The 15562-nt window shown below is 62.1% G+C and overlaps 3 protein-coding genes across 3 annotated transcripts; 2 read left to right on the top strand and 1 right to left on the bottom strand.

Annotated features, from left to right (window-relative positions):
• Positions 1-1544: 1544 nt before the first annotated feature.
• Positions 1545-3323, top strand: YDR124W (putative protein; the record flags this gene model as incomplete). Its single annotated transcript, XM_062774502.1, has 1 exon — positions 1545-3323. One exon carries the CDS (start codon positions 1545-1547, stop codon positions 3321-3323), a length of 1779 nt encoding a protein of 592 aa, XP_062630486.1.
• Positions 3324-8332: 5009 nt separating this feature from the next.
• Positions 8333-10709, bottom strand: LOC62_06G007975 (uncharacterized protein). Its single transcript, XM_062774501.1, has 4 exons — positions 10567-10709; positions 10243-10525; positions 9775-9883; positions 8333-9095 (listed from the first exon to the last, which is right to left on the bottom strand). Exons 1-4 carry the CDS (start codon positions 10659-10661, stop codon positions 8425-8427), a joined length of 1158 nt encoding a protein of 385 aa, XP_062630485.1. The 5' UTR covers positions 10662-10709; the 3' UTR covers positions 8333-8424.
• A 3521-nt stretch (positions 10710-14230) lies between these two features.
• Positions 14231-15558, top strand: GRX7 (Monothiol glutaredoxin-7; the record flags this gene model as incomplete). Its single annotated transcript, XM_062774500.1, has 2 exons — positions 14231-14245; positions 14341-15558. 2 exons carry the CDS (start codon positions 14231-14233, stop codon positions 15556-15558), a joined length of 1233 nt encoding a protein of 410 aa, XP_062630484.1.
• Positions 15559-15562: the final 4 nt, after the last annotated feature.

The following is a 15562-nucleotide window of genomic DNA, read 5'->3' as shown; positions in this document are numbered from 1 at the left end:
CACGGTTTCTGCAAGTCAGGTCCGATCTGGTCTGGCGATGAAACCGTCGCGCTGCCTTGGTGTGCACACTCGAGCAAGAGCCGTGTCGCGTCGGAGACCCGGCAGTCTGTCTTGCGGCGAGGCGGCGAGTGAGAGCAGAAGCTCATGCCCGGATAAGTGGCCTGCGGCAACCTGTTGCCGCTTGACGACATCATAGGGAATGTTTATTCCGGACCTGATCTCTCTCGAGTTGTCTCTCGTCAGTGCGCGTGCACGCGCACACGCGCGGGGGGGGGGGGGGGGGGAACACGGAGGTGTGGCGTGACGCTTGTGTGTGTGGGGGGGGGGTGGAGTGGAGCTGGGCGGCCCGAGGTCGCGTCGAGGCCCTTGATAGCGTCAGTGACAGCCCAGAGGCGCACGCACGGGCAGTATGGGTGGGGATTTTTCCAAGGCGGGCGCCCATTGTCTGATTGCTTTACAGACTAAGCCTTACCGTCCAAGGCCTTGTTTACAACTTGCCCCTGGCCTTGCTCCCGACCCCTTGTTTGGAGATTTTTCACCATTAATCCCGGGTGTTATTGTGATATCCTCGGGTCTTGTGCCTCGTTTTACGCGACTGACCTTTGCATCGCGTGGCCCTTTCCTGGATTGATTTTTCTGCTTCAGGCACTCTTTTGGGCCTGCCTGCGCACTGGAAAAACTCGCTGGCGGCGGCGCGTGAGCGTGAGCGTGAGCGTGAGCGGGCTCGCGAGCGCGTGCCTTTGGTCCGTGTCGGACGAGGAGGCGAGGAGGGCCAGCGCGCGCGTGCGGTGGTTTGTCGCTGCTGTCCCCCGCCGCCGCCAGCCGTGCACCCACCCACACCCCCGCCTTCACCGCCGCAACCCCGCCGGCTTACCCACCCACAATCAACAAGTCCCCGCGGCACCCAAGGTAAAGCGGGACACTGTGATCAATCCATTGCCGTGCCGTAGTGCCGTACTCGCATCTCGTGTTGACATTCGTCGTCTAGCACAACACCTACCAGCGCGCGTTGCACCCACTAGACCTGCTGCTATCCTGGCCCGCGTTTTAAACCTCTAGATACATGGCCGGGGTAGGTCTTGTCTCGCATTCCCTGACGCCAAAACGCATAACACGGCCCATCCGACAACCCCCCATCGAGCATCTCTTTCAACTCCCATCCGACATCCACCTCTTGGAAGCCGAACTGTCCTTACCGTATCATCTATAAACCCTTGCCCTCTCCGCCTTCTCTTGACCTCATCCCCCCCATCCGACAACCAGCGCTGCAACATTCCCCCCCTTGCAGCCGTTCATAGTTGCGTACACAAGTCCCAACCCACCGTAGATTCCAGAGACTTTGCCCACCACACGCTCTCATCTACTCCACCACCACCACCGCCCTCCACACTCTCTCTACGCGTCGAGTGTAACACTTGATAGCAGCTGCTAAGGTGAGTGGTGTCGACGACTCGAGTGATGGCGAAGGCGACATTCGGCTAACAAGCGTAGTTCTTTAGTTGCCCACTTTCCACTCCCAACTCCCCCCCACCACTCCATCGACCATGCCTCGCATCCCATCACGCGAAGAGCCCTACCACTCGGTCGCCAAGTGCAACAGGCACTGGAAGACCAAGCGCGAGTTCGTCACCAAGGCCGCCAACAAGGCCTCGCACGTCGACGGCTCCCACTACCTCCTCATCTGTGTCGCCCCCAAGGGCAACATTGAGGTGCACGCCAGCGAGTACTTCTACGACGACGCCAACCAGCACAAGGCCGACGGCATCATCAACTGGGAGGTCCTCCGTGGCCGTGCCGAGTTCATCCAGACACGAAACGAGTCTCGCTGGCAGGAGGTCGAGAGGCAGGAGAAGCGCTTCGGCCTCGAGGACGACGCCGACGACGAGGACAACGAGGACGGCGAGGATGTCGACTCGAACGACCTGTCACTAGGTGACCTCAACCTCCCCGACACCCCCACTGGCGGCCAGACCCAGCTCATGTCCACCTTCTCCGCTTCCAACCCTTCCAAGATGACCATCGGCCCCGTCTCCTCCATCACCGTCACCCCTGCCACCATTGACCGCGAGTACCACGCCCGCTTCGAGCACCTCGGCCAGAACGTCTGTGCCAACGTCCTCAAGGCCTGGATCAAGGTTGTCGAGCCCAAGAAGCAGACCAAGTACCCCTACAAGGACAAGAAGGGTAACGAGGGCCGCCCCCCTCCCTGGTGGCCCACTGGCCTCCGCCACATCGAGCCCGACCACCTCCACAAGGACGAGCGCCCGCGTCTCCTCACCAGCATCCTCCAGCAGGCTTCCAAGCCCCGCTCGGAGAGTGCCCGCCAGGCTGCCGCCCTCGCCAACGTTGCCGGTGCCAACGCTCGCCCCACCCTCGACCAGCGCTCCGAGCTCACCATCTCTCGTCTCCACTTCGCCACTGCCGAGATCGCCTCGTCGATCCCTCCTCGCCAGCACTTTGAGCTTCGCCAGATCTACCTCATTGCCAAGGAGGTCCGCAAGGCCAACGAGGACTCGGCCAAGGAGCGCCGCAACGCCGCGTCGCGTGAGGGCACCGTCTTCATCGAGGACGACACCTTCGTCCCCACCTGGGTCGAGCTCACCGTCGACTTCTTCGAGCGCCACCCCTCGGCCTCGCACTCGCAGAAGCGCATGAGCGATGACCTGATGATGGGCATGGGCAAGGAGAATGTCGACTTTGACTCGCGCATCCTCAAGCGGGGCAAGCGTGAGCTCACCATGGCTCCCCTCACCACCGACATCCACCACCCCGCCCTCACCCCTCTGGGCTCGCACACCAACGTCTACTCGACCGTCCCCTACGGCATGGACGCTGGCACCCCTCACACTCCTCACACTCCCCACACCCCCGCCCACGGCTACCAGAGCTGGCAGCCCATCACTGTCCCTCAGTCGGCCACCACTCCCCAGCTCACGCAGGCGCAGCAGCAGCAGCAGCACGCCGCGCAGTACTACCCCCGCTCGGCACCCCCCACCTTTGCGCTCGACGTCAACTACCAGGCTAGCCACAGCTACACCAACAACGGTACCCCCACTCCTACCACTGCTACGCAGCCCACGTATAGCCACAGCAGCCAGGGCAGCATTGGCGGCAGTGCCTCGGCACCGGGCACGACGGCACCGGCCTACCAGCCATACGTCCCCCAGGGCCTCAGCTACCACAGCCCATACTCGTCGACTGGCTCTGCTACTGCTGCGGCTGCCTACACAACACCGCAGTACACGCACAGCGGGTACCCGGCTGCCACAAGTTACGACACGGGTCAGGCCTTCGTCAGTGACCTCGCTGGCCTCTCCGCATGAGCGCCGGCAGGGTGCACCCTTATGACATTACGACCCTGTGACGACCTCCAATTTGCACGCGCGTGCACGCGTGCATCGGCTCTAGAAACGCGCCTGCGAGCGCCCCCCTTTCGGTTCTTCTTTGTTCTTCGTTTTCCTCTCTGCTCCTGGACACTTTGGCGCACCGCGCCTGACTCGCTATGCCTCGACACGGACCCAACTGTATGCTACTATCTCGATCTCGTATGGAAGAAGTCAAATGTTACACTTTGGGATTATGCTCTAAGGGCGCGGGGACGGGAAGCGGCGGGTGTGTTCGATGACCAGATGACCATGTTACGAGTGTGCCACAACTAAGCGTTGATCCCTTGCTTCTGCCGCTGACGTCTGCATCCATGATTCCAACCCCATAGCGCAGAGCTATGGAAGGGTCGGGGCGTCTTGTTCATGCTAGTGCGAAGTGAAGTGTGGAGCAGCGCTAGGTAGCCAGCAACTGCCGCTTGCTGGTGCCGTCTCAGCCTAGGTTGTTGGGGGGGAGGGGGTGCGAGTGGCAGCCGGTTCTTGCACCTCGTCGACCCACCCACCCCCAACAACAACGTCGCTTCCCTCTCGTCGTTCGTTGCAAACGCCACTGCCGTGAGAGCGACAACGCACCACCCCAAATCTCGTCGTTCTCGTCATTCCGTGACATGTCACGGCCCGGTTTCAGCCTTGGTGTGCGAGCAGGCGAGCGCCGCAGCCCAAACATGCCGAGGGCCCCGGAGGCTCGGCTGCGGTGTAAGCATGACGAGCAGGCAGAACTCGCGGCCAAGAGCCCCTCTCTCCCCGCTGTTCGCCCGCCTGCCCGCCGCCCGTCTGTCCTGGCCTGCCTGTCCGTCCACGCCCGCCTGCCGCGTTTGGTCAGCGGCGCGTGTTTGATGAAAAGCACGCGGCGGCGCGCGCGTGCACACGGCATGCGACAGGGCGGAACGGGGCTCGAAATCCCGATCATCACCCGCGCTCCGCGTGAATAAGCTCCACGGCCCTCGTTGTTATCGGCAGCATGGCCAGGGCAGCGCGCGTCTACCCAAAGCAGCTAGCGAGCGAGCGAGCAAGCAAGCAAGCAAGCAAGCGGCCAGAGCCGGGAGGTTAACTCTGTTTTGTACAGATTAACAGACAAGACGGGCCGAACAAACGAACTACAAACCATGCGCTCCATGTTTATGCTTTGCCGTTATCGTGTCTCAGACTGATACAGGGCTGTGCTTTGGTGTGAAGTGGGGTGCTGCTCGGTAGATCGATGCTGCGGCGCATCTCTTGTCGTCGCTCGTCTCCAAGACGCGTGCACTGCACGTTTCCGATTCCTCTGCAAACACGGGATAACTACACTGCCTCGGTCTTTACTGGTATGGTGTTCGTATTCCGCCGGCACGGGCCGACGCGAGAGAGCGAGCGAGCAAGCCAGCGAGCAAGCAAGCACGCATGCACACAAGCGGTGACGCACCGACGCGTGTTTACGTTGCCGAATGGCTGGCTGGGCGCCGCGCCGTCTCGCCAAAGCCAAGGTTCATCACCAGGGCGGGGGTGCTCGGGTCGGCGCAGTGTTTGCAGAGTGGCTGGCTGGCTGAGTGTTGGCTGGGCGGCTCGGCGCGGCGCGCGGCGCGTGGCGCGTCCTCGTTCCATTCCATCGGCTTGTCCGAGCGTCGTACGCCCGTCACTGCCGCAGTGGACACCAGCCATCTCGTTATCGCCGTGCCTCCCCGCCATCGCTTTATCTGCTTCTCCGCGGCGTGCCTCGGCGTTCGGTGGCCCGGTGGGCCATGCATGCTTGTTTGCTCCACACCTGCCTAGCGTTGGTTGGCGCGGTTTCACGACGACGCTCGATAGAATTCGTCACGCCATGCCACGAGACGTCTGCAGGTCATGTGGCTGCGGAACTGGAACACGAAACTTGCTACTCAGTATTCGATTCGATTTCGATTCTGGCGCTGAAGCTGAAGCGCTGACTCAATCAATCGGAGAATACAAGTACAGAACCCACCCCGCCGCCGTGAGAAGGTCGTGGAGCGACTAGCGCCGTCTGCATGCCGCTGCCGCTGTGAGCGAGCGAACAAGCAATTGACCCCAGTTTTTTCTGGCCTGGCCAGCGCGTGCTCGCGCGCGCGCCGGTAGTGTTTGTTCGTGCCGGCGGGACGATTGCAGATCGATCTCTGACACCGCTGACGCCAACTCGACAGCGGACAAGTGGGTTTGAGTTGATGAGTTGGTTGTGCAGCGTGGGGCCGGTCGGGGGCCGTGGTGCACGACTTACTGGCTCTCTCATCTGACTTGTTCTCATCCCACTGTCTTGCACGCGATCACGGGTGCTTGAGTGTGAACGCGCTAGCTGTCATTGACATGTTGGCGTCGGCGTTTGCAACACGGGGACGAAGCGCAAGTGGATCTGGTGTGGCTATACGTGCGCCCTTCTTCCTCCCCCCCGAATGCTCCTCCTCGCTTGACCACCTCGCACCGACACGAAAGCATTCCGCAACGCATGGATGCGAAAGCACGCCGAATTCTAGGGCGATCATCCCAGCGGGGAGCGTTGACGAGAGCGCGCGGTGCGATCACACAGCGTGTCTTACTCGCCCTCCCTCGCCGCCACACCTGAAGGGACTCGCCCGCTCGCTACTCCGTGCCGTGCCCCCCGGCGGATCCGGAGCCTCGTCCCCGCGTGGAGCTAACGGTGACTGAATGTCGCAGCATGCATGTGGCCGACTTGCACCCCAGGCTTTACGGAGCGGATGCGTGTGCTAGTGGGGGGTGTGAGTGGCATGAATGGGGGGCCGGGTTGCCTCGGACGTGTGGGAGGGAGAAATGTGTGGGAAGGTGGTGCTCGAGGCTGTGGTCTGTTCTTCGCTCGCGGACTGCACTGTCACTAAGCCACTTGGCCCTCTTCTCCTTGTACAGGCGGACCGACATGCGCGCGTTTGACTGGATTGACCTGGACTGAGGCAACGACGAGATGGACATGATCGCACATCAATGCGCTCCTTCTTCGCTTACGAGGCAAAGACCTCGGCCAGCGACACGCTTTTCGACGCGACATTCTTGTCATGTTAACACGAAGTCCTCAGTTTCCTTGGCCTTCGACGCCAACGAGAGGAGACTCATTAATGCGAGCGGGTGACGCTCAATGACTCCACCTGGGAGCAGTCCCAGAACCACGCCCTCGTCCTCGTCCATCGCCAACTGCATCCGCCAGCGCTGCGATGGGAAAGACAGCTCCCAGTTTGGACGTTCGCGAGGTTGGCCTCGCTGATCCTCCTTGTTGCCCTGTCACCTCCCCACCTGCACCAACACACGAGCGCAAACAAATCAACTCGTGCAAACCCAAGTCCGACTGTGGTTTCACAGCCGGTCCAACTCCCGTCGTCTAAGACATGACTCGGAACATCGGCCCCGGGCTGGGCTCGCGCGACCCCACATCATCCCGTACTCGGAATGGGATCGGACGGCTGTTTGATGGGACAAGTGTTCCACTGAACGCGTGCTATGGATTGCGATTTGCTGATTCATCACCTCGCGGTGCGTACTCGGCCTTGACTCGAACTCGACATGTCGTGGCATGAATTGCGCCAGCGCGGCCGGGTGGGGAGTTCTCGTCGTTCTCGTCCCCGGCGACACGCAGACGGACGTGGCATTCGGCGCGACTGACTCGCAGTGTCGTGTCCCAACTCACCTTCGTCGCGTCCCAACTCACCCTCGCCGCGTCCCAACTCACCCTTGCCGCTATTCGTCTCCGCTTGCTGCAGACTACGCCGACATCTCCCCACAAGGACTGTGATGTGTTGATACGGCGACTTGGTACGAAGCTGACTCTCCGCTGATACATCTGAGAACCTCCCTCCGTCGGTCGTCTTCGAGGTAGGGATGGAAGGTCGACAGAGTGAACAGCACCATGTCAATCGTGAAGTGCACGTTTCGTCGATGACCTCCCCCCCCCCCCGCCGGCGACCGACGCCCGCTCGTCTCTCGAACCACGGGGGCCTGCCTCTGACTTCAACCCGCGAACCCACGCCCTCTGCCGCTAGTTCACTGAGCTGCTGTCAGTCGTGCGCCTCACTCAGCCTCCTCGCTGTCGCGACACCAACTGGACCTCCAGTTTGATTTCGGCGATAGTGGCGGCCGCCGATCGTGCGCTCCGTCCCCGTTCGGCCGGTCCAAAGTCGTTCCATAGCTTTGTGGACACGGCGACTGACCGTCTGGGATGTGCCCCAGCGTGACTCTGTGAGCACTATGCTTGGCCAGGAGAGGGGGAGAGGGTGGTGCCGTGCCAGTGTCGTCTGCCCACTCTCCAGCTGAACGCATCGCGTCTCGTCGCCCTTCGTGGTCGTGCGTGCGTGATTAACACGTCCATGTTGCCGGGGTCGTGTCAGTCGTCACCGACTAGCTCTGAGGCCCCACCAGCTGTGTCGGTGATGGTGATGTGATACAAAATTGGGCATGTCGGTGCATCGGTCTCCTGTGTCGACTTACGAGCTGATACCCATCCACTCAACCTCCCTGCCTTGACGAGCCGGACCACCCAAGCACTTCCCACCCGTGTGAACGAGCAACCACTGACGGCAGTGTTCTGCTTGCTATCTCATCGCTGTGACGCGTGGCCCGTCTCGACGCGGTCGACGTTCCTTGCCGTCCTCTGTCATCCTTGCGGACTTGAACGATCCCAGACCACAGCCAGAAGGTATGCCACGTCCACCTTCTCCCCGTTCGCGCGTGTCACGACGCCATCGTCGATAAGACTGGGGCGCCTCCAGCCCGGGCTGTTGGTCTGACCCAGCGCCAGCGGCCTGGGCGGCTCCACGATCTGTCCGGCTGTCGGGGGCGACACATGTGACTGGACCCAGTGGCTCGCACGGTGTCGTGCTCACGAGGGCACGAGGGTGCGTACCGGAAGAAAAGAAACCCAAGGCAGGAACTGCACAGTCCACCGCTTGAGAGAGTGCAATAGTCAGAAGGCAGTCAGTCCTACGTCGCTCTCGCCGCCTGGGTAAACAAAAAAAAAAGCCAGTTATCATCACATGTATTATATGTATGTCCAGCGGCTGTCAGCCGCCGCTGCTCTTGCGCAACCGTGAGTACGCGCACTATTAGGTCGTTACTTGCGCACAGCTTGCAAGAGACGTGAAAAGGCGCCCTTCTTCTTCTTCTCCTGCTGCTGCTCGCCCCCCTCGGCATCAGCGCCGTCCTTCTGCTCGCCCTTCTGCTCCTTGTCTCCGTTCTCGCCTTCCTGGGCAGGGGCTGGGGCTGGCTCTTGGGCCGGGGCTGGGGACGGCGCCTCCGGCCCTGGAGTAGCGTCTGGGTCGGGCACGACACCGTCGTGTGCCTCCCCAGCAGGTACTGTGAACGGCACGTCTGTCGCCCCCGCTGCTGCCCCTTCACCGCCGGGGACAACAGCCGGCACGTCGCCAGGCGCAGGCAGGGCCGGTGTCTCACCCCCGGCCGTAATGTCGCCCGGCACACCACCGTCACCTACGAGCTTGGCGTGCTGCTCATGCGAGTCGAGCTGCGTCGTCTCCGCGTCCATGACTTTCTGGGCTGCCGAGACTGTATCGGGGCCCTCGACTTCTGGCAGGTGGTCGGGGTTGAACAGGTCCTCGACCTTGCCGGGCCCCAGTAGCTGCTTCCACACAGCGAGCGTGGTCGGGAAGCGGTGGCCACCACCGGCCTTGATCGCGTCGAGAAGCTGCAGAGCATACGTCTGACAGTTGTTGGAGATCAGGTTGTACATTGGGCGCTCTGAGCGCATTGTCCCGATGACGTGTTCGGCTGGTGGTGTTAGGGACGATCGTGAGTTGCGAAGAGACAAGGAGAATGTTCAAACGATCGTCCAAAGGCATCACAGACTTCCGTCCTCGGAAGTCATCTTCACGGAGACCGAGGCCGATCTGTGTGCGACGTCGGGCCCATCCTCGACGTCCACCTCAGCCTCGACGTTGTGCTGCGCGCCTCCCACGACTCGGCGTCGAGCTCGTTCTTCAGCACGCCCCTCAGGTCGTCGACGCCCTGTCGTTGCCAAAGGTGCGACGTCAATCTGGTCACCATGACCACACCGTGATGAAGCCATCACGATGCCCCGTGTCGAGCATCGATGTTGACACCGCCATCCCCGTGATCAGCCCCACCGTCGCGATGTCAACGCTCGTGACGGAGCGGGCGATGACGCTGTCATTGTTACGCCGACGCTGACGCCGAGACCCCGACGTCCCCGACATCCTAGGCGTCCACTTCCACCTCAACTTGGTCCTTGCCGTCCGTGGCTCGGCCCAGACCCAAGACGTCGGCATCGGCGATGCGTGTTCCTGGCCCAAGGCAACAGCCTCACGACGTCGATGACCAGGCCGACGAATCGCAGCGCCATCGCGACGGCCAACACAAGGGCACCTTCACCACCTCCGTGACGACCTCACCCTCACTCCCCCCATCCCTGACGACCCAGCCAGCTCACCAGTTCTCCGCACGGCATCGTCGTTGAAGTGCGTCCTGCCCACAGGGAACATGTGCCACTCGTCGAGATTGACCCGCGCGTTCGTGTAGATGATGTGGAAGTTTTCGTCCTGCCGTGTCAGCGAACGTGTGCAAGCGTAGCAAGCGGTAAGGAGGGAGGCGTGCGGCTCGAGAAGCGAGGCGATGCGGCGGCGCGGCCGTGCGTCGCGAGGTCGGGGTGACGTGCTCCTTCCAATCTGGTGCGTACCGCCTCCGGCGACGACTTCCAAGGCATCGCCGCGACTCCGCCTCAAGCATCGCGCTGTGCGAGCGATACCCGTCCAAAGCGCCTGCTGCGATCGCCACGAGCGCACGCACGTTGCTTCGTCGCCGCCGAACCGACGGGCCGAAGCACCGCCGCCGGCCAGCTCAGCTCGCCAGCCGGCAAAGCCTGCCCCAGCCTCGCCCACACCAGCACCCAACTACTCACCATCCACAGCTGGTGCGCATACTCGCCAACCAACACGGCCCAGTGCTGCGTCGGATCGGGATACTTGTTGATCTTCTCGGTAATGAGCTTGCCGATGCCCGAGTCCGAGAACCACTTGGCGCCCGGCACCGGGTGCCAGCCGACCATGACCTGCCTTGGGCTGGCCTGGACGTCGGGCGTGGCGACGGGCACGACGTTGGGCTGTGGCCCAAGCCCGGCGGCATGCTTGACTGCTATTTCGCCGGCCGCGAGGGCCTGCTCGCCCTTCTCGAGGCTGAGCTTGCTGCGCCGCGTCAGTGGTGCACCGCTTGGCTTGCTTCGTACTAGAGCTTGGAGGCCATGTCGGCTGCAATGTCGCGCTTGCGCTGGGGCTGGGCTTGAGCTTGGCCCTGGCCCTCTTGTGGCGGGTTGTCGGACATTGTCGCTGGATGAGCCCGTTGTTACAAGTCGAGTGAGTCTGGCGCGGTCAAATGTCAATGTTGACTTGTTGTTTCGTCGAGGTGGCAAACAGCACACAGCGTCACTCATTTCACAACAAATCAAACGGAGCTATTTTGAGCCTAGTCCATTTTGGACCTCGAGGTGGCTAAATGGGATATACGGGCTGCAAGAAACTGGCTGCCATGCACTGCTGCGCACCTTGAGCGACAATGTACTCGCGAGCCTTGCTTGGGCAGCAGCAACAAGCCAGATCCAGCGGGCAAGCGATGGGCTCCCCGAGTTTGACGAATTGGGCAGCCCAGACACAACGGGGCAAACGTGGTCTTACCTGGGTGTCGCCGGTCGTAATGAGATCTGCTGCTCCGTTAAGCGAGCCGCCGCAACCACCAACCCCCGATTAATGGCCCAGTGGCACAAAGCCTGCCGCCAGTCACGTCTGTCCCGCTGCCACCGCCCACGCGACGATGCACCCACGTCCTCGGTACCTGCCCACGCCAGGCGTGCCTATGTACGTTGTATCCGCTCGCACGCGAGAAAGCGCCAACCTTGCATCATGCCGTCATGCACACGCGAAAGGAAACAGGCTCAAGCTTTGCACTTTTTTTGTTGTTCGTGTCTGCCAACCAACGGGGGTGGTCGCTGCGCACAGGGAGGAGGACAATAGGGTGCCGAGCGCATGATCGTCGCGTGAGGCCTTGGCAGGATCTGGCGCGTCCGCGAGTGCTGCTGCGCGGAGGGAGCGGGCACCGCGCGTTGAGGGGAGGGGAGGGCCTCTCTCGAGTGTGCTCGAGTGAGTGACGGTGGCGCCGGCGGGGGCGGGGACAGTGCTCACCCACCTTGGCAGGTAGCCAAGGTGGCCGGCCGGGTGGACCGAACAAAGAGCGAGACAAGTGACAGCCACCCCCCGCGGAGGATGGCAGCTGCCCAACAGGCACAAGGCAGAGGTTACGTCGGGCGCTCACATGCACTACTGTTGCATACATAGTCTCCGACGGGCGTGCGGCTCTTGGTTGGCTGGAATGAGCCGAGTCATGATGAATGGGGCCGGTGGTGAACGCCTCCGGGATCGGCAGACCGAAACCATGCGAGAGCGCGGGTGTTCCTGGCGACGTGGGACAAAGGACCATGGGCGACGGGGTGTGCCCGCGGGTCGCGGCAAGATGAAAGGGACACCCAGGCAGCGCCATGCGAATGACGTCGGGCAAGCTTCAACTTTTTTTTTTTACACTCCGAGGTCCTCTCGAGAGAGTAAGGACGAACTGTTAGAGCTGGGGCCTGGCAAGTGTCGGTCTAGCTCTAAGCTCTCGGACGGGCTGGCCACAACGCGGGCGTCGTAAGTCGACACTAAGGCGTGTTTCATCTGACCGCTGTGTGAGAGAATGGCAGCTTAGCTAGCTCGTTGCTGCTCATTCACGACACGACGATGCATGCCACTGGTCGTCAGAGCTCATGTCCCATGTCCATGCCAAGCTGGCTGGCGTCGATGCATGTCATCGTGTCATGGCGGCGCCGAGCAATGCAATGTGACGTGACGGCATGTACAGAACAGGTTAATGAAGGATTAGTCGGTGTGCTGCAAGTTGGGTCGAGCAGAGGCAGCAGCAGATCTGACCAATGTCTAAGGGCAGGGCCCAAGGGAAGACGCGGGAGTGAGGTGTGATACTTTGGGCCATCCCGCGTCGACTTGTCTGGCTCCGTCGGCGCATCACCCGCCTGCCGCCTGCCGCCGCCGCCGCCGCCCACGCCTCTCATCAGCTTCCACCCAGGACAAAGTCGATCCCGCGTGCTTCATAATTCAGGGAAACATCAACGACACCGACGTGCAGGCTCGTCCCTCGTCTTCCTCGCGTCCGTCCTTCCTCACTCACCACCATTGTCCCCCCCCCCCCCCCCGCCCACCTTCCTTCCCCTCCCTCCCCCCCCCCCTGGGCCTCCCGTATTGCAGACTCCACGGACCTGACACCTATGCATTCCCTGGTCATCCAAGCCGTCGGCGCCGCTGACACCCAGTCCTGAGGCTCCTCCTGCGCCAGGCGGCCAGGCAGCCACTCCCTCCTGGCTGCAGCCGCAGCCGCCGCCACCCCCGCGATCATTTACCGTTTGATTAGAGGTCAGACAGACGACGCACGACGCACCACTGCTGCCGCCTGCCGACACACCCACGACGCTCAAACATATGTTTTAAGAGCAAGCTCCAAAGGCCAAGGGGCAACAGAGCAAGGCAAGATACAAAGGCCGTTGACGACGACGACTCCTTCTCAAGCACCAAGCACCACAAGCACATCAGCATTGCCCACTGCCGTTCACATCATTCATCGACACTTATAACTCTTCACTCCCCCCACTGGTCTACCTGCCCTCCCCCCCTTCCCTTCTCTCTCACAACAACACCGAGGTGAGTTCTCCCCCCCCCTTCTGCAGCCGGCATCGTCCAGTCCACCCACCACGACACGGCCGACACCACCACCGCCGCCCCTCACCCCCAACGTTGTGCGACGTCTAGCCTGCCGCCGGGTGAAAGTGAACGGCACCGACCTCGGTGCCGTTCCTCGACGTCCGGGCGACGGGCGCAACATGGCGACGGAATTTTCCACCGCAGTGCCTGGTTGACGGCAACGGTGGGCGGCGGCGCGCGGGGACGAGCGTGCGTGCGTGCACTGCTGCTGCACACTTGCTCGTTACTGGATGCTGGGAACGTCGTGGGCACGCGTCGTCGTATTAAAGCATGACGGTGGACTCGACTGGACTCGACGATGCCCTGCGCTGCTTGCTACTTGTTGTTGTTTCGTTCCAACTGACGCCACTGTTTAGCCAGTGTGTGCAGCGTAGCGCCAAAAAGCCTAGCTAGCAGCAGCAGCCACCAACTCGTCTTTCTTTGGCCCAGCCACGACCACCTCGACCACTTTTGCCTCACTCTCCTTCCACATACTTTGCAACAATGAGCAAGGTGAGTGCATGTTTCTATCCGGCTCTCAGTGTGCTTGTGGTCGGTTGTGCCGTGGTGGCTGTGGCACTCCCGGCGGTGTGGGTGGGTGGCAGGGCGGGTGTCTTACCTGGCCCAGCAACGCCACCGCTAAAAGAGCAATCATGGTGCGGCGCCGCGACGCCCCGCACACACGGAACACAATCCAGTCGTATTTCCCTTGTCACACCCCTCCACCTCTCGCACCTGGTTACCTTTGGCTGCCTATTGGCGGGCGCCAGCAGTAGCTCTTGCTATCCTGTCCTTGATTCTCGGCTCGGAGCCGTGTGCCCCTGCTGTGTACTTCCCCTGCAGTGCTCGCGGTGTTCGCGGTGCTCGTGGGCTATTCGCGGTGTAGATTGGCACACTGCAAAAGATGGAGGGGCGTCTCGCGCTGCGGCGCCTCGGCGGAGTCTGGCGTCGCCCAAGATCGTCTTTTTGTCACTTTGGCGATCTCTTCGCGCATCCCTCGGTGCTACACTACACAGCACGATTCCACTTTTCCTCGCACCGATTGCACCCCGCCGCCCCCCTGCAACACATATTAGAATCACTCGCTGACACTTGCCCCCCTCTCCTCTTATCATGACTACCCGCCTTGTTTGCAACAGACTTCCACCTGCACCACCACCCACCTTCACCAGCCGGCGTCGCAGGTCGCGCTGCCTCACACCCCTCCCTTGACCCCTCCCCAGCACAAGGAGCACTTCCCGTCCCTCGTCTCGCAGTACGCGCCGCGTACGCCTGTCCTTTCGCCTTCGAGCTCGCCCGAAAGCGAGTCGTCGGCCATCCTCTCGCCTGCTGCCGACCTCCCTGCGCTCGGAGCTGGAATCGGCCTCGGCCTTGGCTTTGGAGACAGGCACGCAATGTCGACAACCACGACCAGCACGACGGTGAATGAAAAGATTGGCGCTGGGCTCCCTATCCTGCCCCCCAACCACCCTCTGCGCAACAACCTCCAGTCGCAGCATGTTCACGGCGACTACAGCCGCCGCCCGCTGAGCATGGGCATCAGCGGCAGCCAGAAGACGAACAAGTCATCAGGCATTATTAACCCATACTCTTCCACTCCCGGTACCAACCTGCTACACAAGGCTGGCCTCATGGTGCGCGTCCCTCGCCGTCTTCGCCCAGCTCTGCTGCTCGCGACCTCGCTCTTTGTCATCGCCATCATTGTCATCACTCGCTCGGTCGGCGACGCGCCGCTCGTCAACTCGGGATCCAAGGACAACCTTTCGCCCTTCGGGCGCAGGGCGTACCGTGACAACACTGCCCGCGACGCGTTCAAGCAGGCCGTCGCGCGCGTGCCCTCGTCGCGCATCACGGCCGCGTCTCAGGTGGGCGGCCTCGAGTTTGAGTCCAAGCACGACGAGCTCCTCGCTCTCATCAGCTTCATCACCTCGGCTACTGGCAACTCGCTCCCCGCGCACGTCGACGGCTCCAAGCCCGTGCCCGCCCACGTCCTGCTCGGCTTTGACACGACGGCTGCGTACGCCAAGGACGACCTCGAGATTGTCAAGGACGAGGTCAACGACCTCAACCCGATTGTCGTCTTTGGCCGTCTTCGCGACCCCTTCCACCGCGAGCTGAAGCGCATCCTCGGCTCGTACAAGATTGTGCCCGCGCCGCTGTTTGTCGACATTGACCAGCGCCGTGACTCTGCCAACTTTGTCCCGACGATCGAGCGCCTGCTGGCCACCCAGGAGTTCCCTCAGCTCGTCGTCAAGGGCAAGTCGGTCGCCGCGTTCCAGAAGCTCGTCGAGCTCCACGACGACGACAAGCTTGCCGCTGCGCTCGAGAAGGCCGGCGGCATCACGGTTCGCCACGGCAAGCAGAGCAAGAAGGGGCGCAAGGAGCTTGAGCGCCTGGAGCGCGAGCGTGTTCTCCGCCCCAACCCTGTCGTCGACAAGTAAGGGA

The sequence above is a fragment of the Vanrija pseudolonga genome, chromosome 6, assembly GCF_020906515.1.
Source record: "Vanrija pseudolonga chromosome 6, complete sequence".
Classification (NCBI taxonomy): Eukaryota; Fungi; Basidiomycota; class Tremellomycetes; order Trichosporonales; family Trichosporonaceae; genus Vanrija; species Vanrija pseudolonga.
The sequence above is the reverse complement of the archived record's forward strand: the minus strand, read 5'-3'. Positions and strand labels throughout refer to the sequence as shown.